At 41.3% G+C, this 12,719-nt stretch overlaps 1 protein-coding gene across 5 annotated transcripts in view; it reads left to right on the top strand.

The window, feature by feature from the left end:
- Nucleotides 1-12,719, top strand: part of LOC109636104 (protein EFR3 homolog B) — a 27,516-nt gene extending 14,797 nt beyond the window's left edge. For all 5 annotated transcript variants that reach the window (XM_020097652.2, XM_020097651.2, XM_069514811.1 and 2 more), the window contains 19 exons: nucleotides 104-225; nucleotides 530-679; nucleotides 3,359-3,493; nucleotides 5,041-5,119; nucleotides 5,514-5,649; nucleotides 5,925-6,086; nucleotides 6,302-6,413; nucleotides 6,545-6,596; nucleotides 7,282-7,454; nucleotides 7,568-7,643; nucleotides 7,823-7,984; nucleotides 8,611-8,742; nucleotides 8,829-8,896; nucleotides 9,016-9,143; nucleotides 9,474-9,565; nucleotides 9,672-9,720; nucleotides 9,956-10,062; nucleotides 10,151-10,200; nucleotides 10,314-12,719. In XM_020097652.2, the coding sequence (XP_019953211.1) occupies nucleotides 104-225; nucleotides 530-679; nucleotides 3,359-3,493; nucleotides 5,041-5,119; nucleotides 5,514-5,649; nucleotides 5,925-6,086; nucleotides 6,302-6,413; nucleotides 6,545-6,596; nucleotides 7,282-7,454; nucleotides 7,568-7,643; nucleotides 7,823-7,984; nucleotides 8,611-8,742; nucleotides 8,829-8,896; nucleotides 9,016-9,143; nucleotides 9,474-9,565; nucleotides 9,672-9,720; nucleotides 9,956-10,062; nucleotides 10,151-10,200; nucleotides 10,314-10,419 (2,091 nt within the window). In that variant the 3' untranslated portion in view covers nucleotides 10,420-12,719. The remainder of the gene's footprint in view (nucleotides 1-103; nucleotides 226-529; nucleotides 680-3,358; nucleotides 3,494-5,040; nucleotides 5,120-5,513; nucleotides 5,650-5,924; nucleotides 6,087-6,301; nucleotides 6,414-6,544; nucleotides 6,597-7,281; nucleotides 7,455-7,567; nucleotides 7,644-7,822; nucleotides 7,985-8,610; nucleotides 8,743-8,828; nucleotides 8,897-9,015; nucleotides 9,144-9,473; nucleotides 9,566-9,671; nucleotides 9,721-9,955; nucleotides 10,063-10,150; nucleotides 10,201-10,313) is intronic.

Raw genomic sequence — 12,719 nt, 5'->3', positions numbered from 1 at the left:
ATTTAGGGTCATTTCATCAGTCATTTTTTAATTAAGATAAACTATTCATGAACTTGGCATATTAAAGAGCAGATTTATTTTTTTCTTTTCCCCCCTCTCTCAGTTTGTGAAGTTTGCCAACATAGAAGAGGACACACCGTCATACCACCGCAGTTATGACTTCTTCGTGTCACGCTTCAGTGAGATGTGCCACTCCAGTTACGAGGACCCTGACATCCGTACCAAGTGAGTGGACAGATGCTTGACTGAACCAGAGGCAGAGATATTAAGTCACTGCTTTTTTATTAGACTAAATCACAAAGTTTATTTTAGACTCCCTCAAAGTACCCCTGCCTGTGAACATCTTTCTTCTCTAGTACAATTAAATCTTTTGAGTTATTTTGTCATCTCCTGAAAATAGAAGTTAGATCTTTGGACAGTTAAATATAACCTTGAATAAAACACAAGACAAACACTGACAGAATTATAAATACAATCATCCATTTTTAGGATCAGTCAAATGATCTGTGTCTATGTTTGTTGCCTCCAGGATCCGTATGGCAGGTATCAAGGGTCTGCAGGGTGTGGTGAGGAAGACTGTGAATGATGAGCTACAGGCCAACATCTGGGACCCTCAGCACATGGACAAGATCGTCCCCTCTCTGCTTTTCAACCTGCAGAGTGGAGAGCGTACAGAGAGGTGAGTGCCCACAAGGACATTAACTGAGTTGTTTCCAGTTTATCAGACCTATGGCAAATATATAATGGATATTAAGCCAACCCTGTTTAGACGTGGTATTAAGATGTGTCTCTGGTGATCTTACAAGAAGAGGAATGAGGTATGAATGCACATAAGATGCATTTAGGACACATTTGAGATCTGATGATTCAGACTATATTCTGAGGTGATCTTCGATGCATATGGATGCATTTGTTTGGTGGTGTGAACAAATATGTCACATTGAACTTTGAAGGACCGCCTACTAAGGTGATCTGCTACAGTGTCATTACAAACCAAAAACGTTTTTTTTTCACATTCATTCATTCATTTGTGGCCGCAACCACAACATCAATATCCAGCACCACATATTGATCTCCTACTTTTGTTTCTATTTCAAAGTAGTAGAATCTCATTTCATTGTAGAGTTTTGATTCACTTAGCCCCTCCGTGCTCCTCTCTCTCTTTTATATAGACACACACTGGGGCTTTCGCTTTTTCCCAAAAATCAAGTTTGTAAAAGTTTGGCATGACATGCAAATACCACCTGTGCATCCCCCCGGTCACTACAGCGCAGACTATTTTAGCTTCTTTTCAGCATGGAAACAAGTCGTCCATCTTTACATACACTCAGTGATTCTGTGATCTATGTCTGTGGTTGTCACTAAAGAGACTAGATTGTCAACATGGGGTGAGAAAATGATTGACCTAAAATTAATCAGCATTGACCCGTCATGCCTCCCTCACAGTCCACAGCCGTTACTCTGTGGCCTACTGGTGCTGTTTGTCTGTTTCTGCCATATTTGTCCTGGCAGTCTAGCCAGACACCACCCACGTCATTCATCATCACTGTCATCGCTGACTGAATCCACTGACAGCATTGCTCCCCTTACGGGCGTCTGTGTCCCCGCATGCAGCATCTGAGGACAAAGAAACCTGGAGTTGGGGAGAAAATCTGAAGAAGAAAGGGGGAAAACACGAACAGAAATGTTGCAATCATTCGAGAATAACGGCATCACGAGGATTGAGGGCAAGACCACGCCAATGAGAGATGCAGAGTAACTAATTGAGGTCACAGGAGCAAAGGGGGGAAATAGTGTTAAGAGCATTGAAGGACTGGGTGGAGGGAGGGTAATAGAAAACAGAGCAATGACACGTGGAGGTAATTGTAATGATGAAGTAGATGGAGAGACAGACAGACTTCCCAGCATGCTTCCCTCCCCTCTGTGAGAGTTATGAGGTCTGCCCCTGCCGTGCACCCTCTATACTTAACAGTGACGAAACCCACAGCAGTGAATGCCATCATATGTGAGTTCAGGTCACACAAATGGTGCATTTAAAGATAAGACACAGTTTTATCTTCTAATGATTCATAGAGAGAGTGAGAGAGCGAGTTTATTTCTGGTACTAAAGTCTGGTTGATTTAAATCTCATGTGGGACAAAAGTCTTTTCTAGTTTCACACCAATGCAGTTGTAATTTTCCCTTTCCCCAAGTTCTTTAATACAAAATGAACTTGTGTCCATCTGAGCATCCATTGTTTTTAAAATGAGATGTGGTCAGATGTGCACAACACTCGCATATACTCTCGACTGGGTACAACCCTTTAGAATCATGTGTATGGTACAATGACTTTTTTCGCAATACCGTGTGACATACTTTAGAACATGTACTCAGATTGTTTAAAGCAAACTCTTTATGCTCTGTAAAAAGTTTCCTTCCAGGTTTTGTCTCAGCAGAAAATTGTAATGATCATGAACCTAAACATGCATTCACACTCTGCAGATCCAAATACCCTGTCAGTAAGTTGTTTGATGAGTTTAATGAAAGCAGCTATAATGTTAGATTATGGTAGAACAGTAGGATTAGAGTTGTTAGTGATGCTAATTCCTCCTTAAATACTTCCTCTCATTAGACAAAACAGTACCATGATAGCAGAGACTGTCTCCTGTGGGTGTTTGATTTGTCCTTATCTTTGCACAGGAGTCAGTGTCACGAATGTAAACCTTTCAACACCTCACCTTCTGAGTTTTCTACAGCTGACCAAAAGAAAGTTTCTCCTTTTAAGTTTGTGACTTTAAACTGTTAATATTATATATTTATTTCATATTTTTCTTGGTTTTGTGAGTTTTGTCTTAGCTAGGGGCAGTCACTGAGAGACAGGAAGTCACATTTCCTCCACAGCAGCAGCAGCAGCAGCAGGAGCAGGAGAGATAAAAGAGTTGGGTCATAAATAAATAATGTCATCATTGGTGGACCACCCGAGGCTAGTCATGACCAAGTTAGATTTATGGTGGAGGTTTTAACTATGCATGAGAGTAAAGGAAGGCTGGAGCGACTGCGAGCATCCACACACACTCTCACACACAAACAAAACACGAGGGCAAACACATCCACTTAATTTTTACTGCAGAGGGAAAAGTCACCTCAGGAGTGAAGGCTGCAGTGCAGAGTGTTTCTGTGGAAAACATGGAGCTTTGGTGTAACTGTTACTGCTGTTGAGTCGAACTGATTCCAAACTCTCGTCTCTTCTCTCTTTCTCTGTCGTTACCTCTCTGCCTCTTCCAACTCACCTTCCCCTCCCTCCCTCCCTCCTGCCCTTTCTTCTCCTTATCTCTCCCTCTTCTTTTCTGCTTTCTCACCTGCAATCTCTCCCCGCCAGCCGCTCCCCCTCACCGCTGCAGGCGTCGGAGAAGGAGAAGGAGAGCCCAGTGGAGCTGACGGAGCGCTGCTTCAGGGAGCTGCTGGGACGAGCTGCCTATGGCAACATCAAGAATGCCATCACCCCCGTGCTAATGTGAGACAGCCCTGCATGCTCTTTTATTTACAAGATCTGTCCTCTCGTTCCGATTTGTTCCCTCATGCAGGATCTGTTTTTTTTTTACGCACTGGCTAAACCTGAAGAAGGGCTGCATCCCAGGACGCTACTCCAGTATTTTTAGCTTTACCCACATTCACGCACAAGGGGGCACAAGGTCAATGCAAGGTTACACATTTATAGATGCGAGTGCATGTTTTGCAGAGCGAACATTTGCATTGTATCGTACTGCATTTATATTGATGTCTGCATTCCAAGGTTATGATATAATTACTGTTGGGTTTTTTTTTTTTTTTAGAAGACGTTTGCCTCTGTTGTCATCTTCTGTCATGTCTTTATTTAACTTTGAATGCCTCTGAGCCTGGTCCTTTGTGAGATGAGCTCTTTCTCCATCCTTCACTTCCTCCACCTCTCTTTTAGTTGAATCAATGCAGCTCTACTGTTCTTCCTGGAAAAGTATTTTATTTGTCTCCACCTTTAACTGTCTGAGCCCTAGACATTAATGCTTATTACTTTTTTATTACTTTTTTTTTTTCATTCTGTCTTCAGTCCCTGTATGTCAGAGAGCATTTATCATTCCTGCCTTACACTGTATTTCCATGGAGTTGTGGTTGGAGAAGTGACTTAGCAGTAAGGTTAACTTCTCCTTAACTTGTATGTTATGTGCTTGCAAAGAATGCAGCTAAATCTGATAACCTGCAGAAAATGTTATAACTGATTGATCTGGATATTGAAAAGAAGAAATATTGCAAAGTAGGATTTATAAATTTTAAAAATTATTTTTGGTGACTGTGGCTACCGTTTGAATTGGATGTCACTCCTGATCCATCTATTTTCAGTTTTCTCCCAATTTGCCCTCAATTCATCTCACTTGTCATGTTCTGTGTGAGAGCAGCTCTGGTCCATCCATCACTCTCTGTCTCATGCTTTAGTAATTTATGTCCCCACCTCTCTCTCTGTTTCTCTACATGAAAAAAGATCTCTCATTTTGACCAATTTTTCCGTTTTAATCCTCCTGATCATATTGGATGAATGTTCTGATAATTAGTGTTGACTTTATTTTTCATTTTATTATTTACTATGAAGAGGCAGAGTTATGTTTTAATCACATAAGCCTCCTTTATCTTTCTGTCAAGACACGTTAATCACACAGATACAAAAGTAAACTAAGAAGTTTCTCAGACATTGCATACCTCCCCCAAGGCTATCGCCCTATCTCAGCATTATAAAGAAAAATGAAAAAAAACTGGGATCTGTCCACTTATCTGAATCTGAAAATGTAATGGGCTTTTCCTGTGGGTCATGCCCCACTCTACCACAAAGTTTCCTCAAATCACTATAGTTTTTGCATAATCCTGCTTACTATCGAACAGACTAATGCAGATGAAAACATAACCTCCTTTGCAGAGCTAAAATTACACCCTCTGTCTTGATGGTGGGATTCTGTGGAGAGGTATTACTATTCACTCTATATGATTCCATTTCCCGTATCCTCCATTCACCTCTTCCTGTCTGTGTTCCCCCAGGCACTTAGATAACCACTCTCTATGGGAGGGGAAGACTTTTGCGGTGCGCTGCTTCAAAATCATCATGTACTCCATCCAGGTGAGTGATAAAGTGCCTATATATCCTTCAAGACCTCTTCCTCACCTCCTTTTTTTTCAAAAATTGTAGAAATGGAATCCTGAAATCTTAAATGTGATTTACACAGTGTGCTATATTGTCTTTGCAAGTGGTTGTTACATGATTTAGGGACAGTCAAAACATCCCCTGGTAATATGTGGAGTTCTCACTGATTTACAGCTGAAAAAAGCTCAGGGGGGCGTTTGCTGATTCCATGGGGGAAGGAAACCTCCTTGCACATGTGGTTCATTTTGGAGTCAGGGACCAGCCTAGTTTCAGGACCACAGCTTTTAGAGTTTACCACCTGGTTGAATGACTTACTGTAATTTACCACTTTTCTACCCCTTCTGTCTCTCTTTCTTTCTTTCTTTTTCAGTCTCAGCATTCTCACCTGGTCATCCAGCAGCTTCTCGGACACCTGGATGCTAACAGCAAGAACTCAGCCACAGTGCGAGCTGGGATAGTGGAGGTTTTGCTGGAGGCAGCTGCCATTGCAGCCAGTGGCTCTGTTGGTGAGTCGTATATACACACACACACAAATACTTTTTGAGTCCTAACCCCAGTCTGTTTGTCTTTGGACTGTGGGAGGAAGCCGCAGAAAACCTACGCAGACAAAGGGAAAACATGCAAAGCTAAACTTGAAACCGGGATTTGAACCGGGGACCTTTTTGGTTTAAGGCGACAGTGCTAGCCACCAAACCACAATCTTTCCATCACTCAACATTCATACACTGTCTCCACAATCCAGTATCTTGCCCACTGTGGAATATTTTGTTTGCATCTGCAGGCCCCACAGTTTTGGAGGTCTTCAACACTCTGCTGCGGCAGCTTCGTCTAAGTGTGGACTACGAGTTGACCGGCTCCTACGACGGCAACACCAACATTGGCACAAAGATCATCAAAGCTCACGAGGAGCGGCAGCTGCAGGAGGCCGTCATCAGGACCATCGGTGAGTGAGTGGTTGGCATGACTGGCTGCTATGGTTAGTGTGTTTGTCTGTGTGTGTGTGAGAGAGAGAGGGAGTGTGGGAGCCTTTTCACTGACATGCTCCTGCACTGGATCTGATTGTCTGTGGTGCTTATGTTTACCTTGTCTTGTTTATGCTTATACCTGTGTCTTTACATGTGAGTGTTTACATGTCTGTGTGTTTTTTTTCTCTTTCAGGTTCATTTGCCAACACTCTACCAACATACCAGAGATCAGAAGTCATGCTTTTCATTATGGGCAAGATCCCTGTCCCTGGGGTTCACCTGGCTCTGCCGTCCACAGGCTCCGGGTAAATTATTCTTGCATGTCAAACAACAAACACATTTCTACCTTAAGCCATTCTGTCAGTCAGACAAAAACATTTTATAAACAACACTTAACTGTTTTAGGCTTTAATTGTATTTGCTCTTTCATCCCCAGGCCTGAGGGCACCAGGATGATTCAGGTTATGTTGCTGAAGTCCTTGGTCCAGGTTGGTATCGTTTATTCATTTAAAAAGCTTTGAATTGGTGGTTCTTTATAAAGTTCTGAAGTTGGAAGGAGATGAAAACTCAGATGTGGAAGTTTTATTTCTACACAGATGTGAAATCAAGAGAAGTAGAAAATAACAGGAACACTCACCGGGTTGACATAATAGTGCCTGTAGCTGTGTTTATCGGAACGCTTCATTCCTCAAAAACTTATCTCTTGTCTTTTATTAGAAAATAGTCTCTGAAAGCTGTGTTTTTTGGCTGCTCTATAGTGATCTAAAGGAATGTTTTTTCTGCATGTCTTCACATTTGTTTTTCTGTTAACTGAGGAATGTTTGTGCACCACAGATATTCTCCTCGTGATGTAATTCTGGCCAAAGCTGAATTGTGTACTGTGAAAGCACACATTCATCCAGGTCCCCTATCTGGAGCTAAAAGGAACAGAACCATAAGCCTGTTTCTCAACATGTGTAAAAAATTAATTCCTGTAATCAAAATTAAACATTAGCATTAATGCAACAGATTAACGTCACACCCATGATGCTGGTCATGGTCCTTAGATATAAAAGAAGCCAATCAGAAGTGAGTAGGTCATAATTAAGAAATTGTCTGTCACTTGTGCCATAATGGCTAATCAGTCATGTTTTGTAAGTTTGCAAACTTAAACTGTGCTTATGATTGTCTCAGGTGACGGCAGGTTTCCAGACCACCAACATGTTGACGGCGCTGCCAAACTCCTTCCTGGAGCCGCTGCTGTCCTTCTCTCTAACCGAGGATCCAGAGATTCGACTGCTGGTGCTTCAGATCCTCCTCAGTCTTATCGACAGGCACGACAACAGGCCCAAGTTTGCCAATATTAGGTATGTTTTTGTGTCTGTGAGTTTTCTAGGGCCTAAGTTGTACCATGCTAGATTTGGTTAATCAGACCACTCAGTGCTTCATTTACAGTTTGTGTGTTCTTCTCTCTGTGCAGCATCATCTCGGACATCTCTATTCTCAAGCTCAAAGTTGACAAGTGTTCCAGACAGGACAACTTATTCATGAAGAAGGTCTGTCCTCCAGCTATAGGTGCTTTGTTTCAGTGGAATTGAAAATGTCTGATTTATAAACAGTATTTTTTCTCTCCCTTTCGAATTTAATTTACTTCAACTCTGCTTTTCCTATTTTAGATTATATTCTGTATTACATTTGCACTTAATTAAATAGATAAAATCTCCTTTACTGGTAGCATGGCCAGCAGCTGTACCGACACATCTACCTGGGCTGTAAGGAGGAGAGCAGTGGTCGGCAGCACTACGAGAACCTCTTTGCTCTGTTGGGCCTTCTCAGCGTGGAGCTGGCAAACGAAGAGGTGGTGGTGGACCTCATTCGCCTGGCACTCGCATTGCAGGTACTGATGAAAATTTTACTATATTCACTTATAGAGTCTGCGCCGTAGCAATTGGGGCAATTGGCCACCGATGCATGCACTCAACCAATCAGAAGTCTGTCTCGGCTGTCAATGACATTTAAATAGCATCAAATAACAAATTAAAACCAAACTTCTTCAGAAAAATTAACACTTCAAAATCAACCTAAATGCTGTGGTGTCCATTGCATTTAGGTCAGGAGCACTGACCTAAATGCAATGGACACCAGGAGAATACACAACGTCATGTCTGGTCATGTTAAAAAAAAAATCCTAGATCTTCTATTTTCTCTGGATCTGCTCCAAAATGTAATGGGTTCTTCCTCGGGTCATTCTCCACCCCGACTTAAAGTTTTATGGAAATTGGTTGAGTAGTTTATGAGAAATCCTTTTTACACAGACAAATTGCAATGAAAATACAACCCCCTAGGCGGAGGTAATAACCTCCTTGGTTGACATAATAACAATGCAAGAAGACACAGCCCAAGACACATTAAACCACGTCGGAAGTCGTTTCTCTGGATTCAGTTGAAATAGTATTCTAGAGGTTATGTTGAGTTGCCAGAGATCGTCAGGTAGCGTCTTACAGAGTTGTCAATCCTGTGCAGGACCTGGCTCTGTCCACCGATGAGGCTCTGCCAGTTTACAACCGCTGTGCTGTTCACGCCCTCGCCGCCGCCTACCTCAACCTCATCTGCCAGCTCACCACCATCCCAGCCTTCTGCCAGCACATACACGAGGTCTGGACTCCTTTGTTTTTTTTATGCATGTCTGAGTTCCAAGAATAAATGTGTTAACAAACTGCCTCTCTCCTCTGCCCCTTCAGGTTATTGAGGTCAGACAGAAAGAAAGTCCCCACCTTCTACCTGAGGGTGTGTTCGTTGATGACCCCAAGTATGTACCACATTCCACATTCAGTTCTCCTTCCTCCTCAACCCAACCAGTGTGGAATTTGATGATTAAATATTCAATACTAACATTGAAAACAACCACCTCTCCCTGCTTTTTCCTAGACTGCCTTCCTCACTGGAGAGGGTAGAAGGGGATGTTCTGTTCCTCCAGTCGAAGATCACAGAGGTTCTCGGAGGCAGTGGTTACAACACCGAGAGACTGGCTACGCCTTATGTCCCACAGTTCACAGGTAAAAGTACATCCCTTGTCTCATGATTTAAACCGTAACAAAGGGAAGGAACTCTTAAATTGATTCATGTACTTTTCTCTTCAAGTAAATTATGATGATAATGTCTATTGGTTCAAACTACTCCCCTCTACATTTACATAGAGAGGATTTTTATGGACTTCATCAGGGCTGATTCTTTTACAGACTCTTTTTAAAATCTCCACCTGTAAAGCCACGAGTAAGCTGCTGTCAAATAAATGTAATAGAGTAAAAGGAACAGTTGCAGTGGGTTTTATAGTAGAATTAAAACTACATTTTCTAATAAAATAAACAAATCTGCTCTCTTTCCAGATGAGGACCGTCTGTCCAAGAGAAAGAGCATTGGTGAGACCAACTCTATCCAGGGTGAGGTGGAGTCCCGAAACAGTCCAGAGAAAGAGGAGGTAAAGGGTTGAAGACAATGTAATGTTGTAAAACTTGAGAGTGCAAGGAATAGAGAAGTTACTCAGTTACCTCATCATGTTGTGTTTTTCTTTTTCTCTTCTTCAGAGGACACCAGCAGAGGAGATCACATTTGAAACCCTGAAAAATGCCATTGGTTTGTCCATTCACTTTGTAATTATACACTTATCACCACATGTCAATGCCTGTTTCCTGAAATCTGATTTATACTATGTTAATAAAGTTTAAGAACAGAGGAATAAAGTGCTTCCCAATAAGCAAAACAGCAAATCAAATGAAAACAGAAATAAAAGGCATTCTAGTAGAAGTACGTTCTGAAGTACTCTGTCGTGTACTATTGAAATTGACAGTTTGTTTCCGTGTGCCTCTAGTGGACAGTGTTGGTATGGAAGAGCAGGAGAGGGAGCGCAGGAGACAAGTGGTGGAGAAGTTTCAGAAGGCCCCCTTTGAGGAAATAGCTGCCCACTGTGGTGCCAGGGTACGTCAGAAACATTGAACCTTTATTCATATTGTTGTTTTTCTTGTTTCACCTCCTTGCCTAATGCGATTTATTCTTTCTTGTCCAGGCAACTCTACTGCAGAGTAAACTAAATCAGATCTTTGAAATCACAATCAGGTAAAAGGCCGAGCTTTGAGATAATTGAATAACATTTCTGTAAAGAGCAATAATGACACTAATAGCAGTCTTGTGATGATAATGACTGCCGTCTGTTTCCTCTCCACATCCAGACCCCCGCCCAGCCCATCTGGAACCATCTCGTCAGGTTACGGCCAAACTCAGAGTCGCTCTATACCCATCTACGAGATGAAGTTCCCTGACCTGTGTGTGTACTAAACTGTCATTTTAACAGCGATACAGAAATGATGCAAACCAATCCTCACTGTAAAAGCATCAGAATCAAGGGATGTGGGGGGGAACAAGCCAACTAAAGAGCAAGCAACTTTTTGATGAACTTAGCTTAGATGACAATTCTTTTTTTATTTTCCTCTGTGACCGCAGACAAAACAAACGTGCTAACGTCGGTTGATGCAGCAGTCACACACTATTTATTAAATTCCCTTCAGTTCTTCCTAATATGTCTTTAAAAAACTCCACTGGTTGGATTTTTAAGTTAGGACGTTGCCAATAACTGTGAGTTAAAGATATTGTTACAAACTAATATTGTATTGGCTTTAGAATGAATTGACCCACTGCACGCCCTGGAACTGGAAAAAAGAATTTCTGATAGCACTGCTAATTATTTTGTCCCTTACAGGGTGCCATACTAACCTGAATAACAAAATGAGTTTGACCAGTCATGTTTATTTCCTCATGACGTTTTTTATTGTAATTATTTTATATTTGTTTTGTCCAGGAAGAGAGTATATGAGTTACATTTTAAATTTACTTGACAGTGTGTTGTTCTGTATGTTTGATTGTTGTCTCCCATGTTATGCAGCTCGTCTTCAGTCTTTTTGTCGCTTTTCGTTTTGCCTTTTTAGTGTAATAGCCAAAAGTGCTTCTTTCTTTAACGACAGGCTTTTATTTCCTGCAACTACTTTTTAAGTCTAATGATTATTTTGTTGTTTTTAATCTGTGGTTAAAAATGAAAGATAACTGTGTGCTATCCTCCAAAGTGAGTGTGCCTTATGGGTGACTCAAACTAATACAGACACATAAACACACAAGTTGTGACCACACTCGAGTTGCATTTGCCAGATCAGACACTAGAAAAATAACTAAGGATCCTTTATTTTTCTTCTTCCCATATAAATGTGTATATACAGAGAAATATATAAATCTTGAAGCTGATGTACAGAGTAGCGATGTCCTCGTGTGTGTGTGTGTATATATATTGTATATTAACTCTAATTTTAGACTGCCACTGCACTGATTGTGTCCATAGATGAGGGAGAAAGCTACATAGTTTGTATTCAGATACTTTTTTTGTTAAAACTCAAATTAATAATCAGCAACACATGAAATCAAATTATATATTGAGGAATTGTAATGTTTTGCATCATCTCAAGGGCAGAGGATCACATTATTAAGGAATTAATAAACCCATCTGATCTGCAAGGGAAACAGATTTTAAAAGTCATTTTTTCCAATATGTTACTTTCCACAGTTTCTCACTCTGACCTGTACCGTTGCCATTACACCCTGACTCCTGCATGAAAGAGTTTTCTTCCTCTTTTTGACACTTAAACGCTCCAAGCCGTGCATCTTTTTCATACAGCGAGACATAAGCGAGTCTAAAAGCCATTTGGTGTGTTCGCAAACGCACACAGGTATTAAAAAAACAAAGTATAATGGCAATAAAGTGACACGAGCCTGGCTGACACGGCCCAACTATGGGTAGCAGATCTGTAAGTGTGAGTGACATCGTATCTTCTGTTGTTGTGGTGCTGTGATGGTTCAGTTTTGTGAAATTGTAAGAGGCCATCTCTCCCGCTCCCGTGCTTCTGTATCTTGACTACGTCAGACGTGGCACGTCTTGTTTGATGTGGAAGATGGCGTTTGGTTTATTCCTGTTTGTCATTTGTTGTGGTCCAGTTTTTTTGTTTTTTTTACACAATGTAGTGTCCCCTGTACGTGTATCTATGTCCACACATGCCAGTGTATCAGATTGTCTGTTCATGTTTACTATTTTGTCAGCGTACCTGCGTTTATGTGAGCGAGCGTGCACGTTTGAACATTTACGCAGATGTGCGTCTTTACTCTCATTAAGACTAAACTCATCAGACACAGTTTACAGTTTCTGTCCAATGACTTTTTCCACCGCGTTAACGAAGAACAAGCCTAAGCCTTCCAGCGACACGTCGTAGAATAATCTTTTACTCAACTTAGCAATGACGACCGCCCTGTGAGCTGTGTGACAGCTGTCTGCTTGTCATCACTTAGTGTGATATTATTAACTGATGGTAATTCAATCTTACTTTTGTCATTACATGTTTGGTTAATATAGATCTGTTTACAACGTAGTGCTGTAGGTCAACTCTATTCATTCTGTGAACTTTGCACTTTAAAAACTGGATTACCTAGTGACAGAGGCAGCTTTTACAAGGAGAAAATGCCTTATGAGTGTCATACCTGACTCTGCATGCTAGTGATGTTGCGGTGTTGTTCAATAAAACTGTCTGTAAGCATAAAAA

Source organism: Paralichthys olivaceus, chromosome 19 (assembly GCF_024713975.1).
Source record: "Paralichthys olivaceus isolate ysfri-2021 chromosome 19, ASM2471397v2, whole genome shotgun sequence".
Taxonomy (NCBI): Eukaryota; Metazoa; Chordata; class Actinopteri; order Pleuronectiformes; family Paralichthyidae; genus Paralichthys; species Paralichthys olivaceus.
This window is presented reverse-complemented; position numbering and strand designations above follow the sequence as displayed.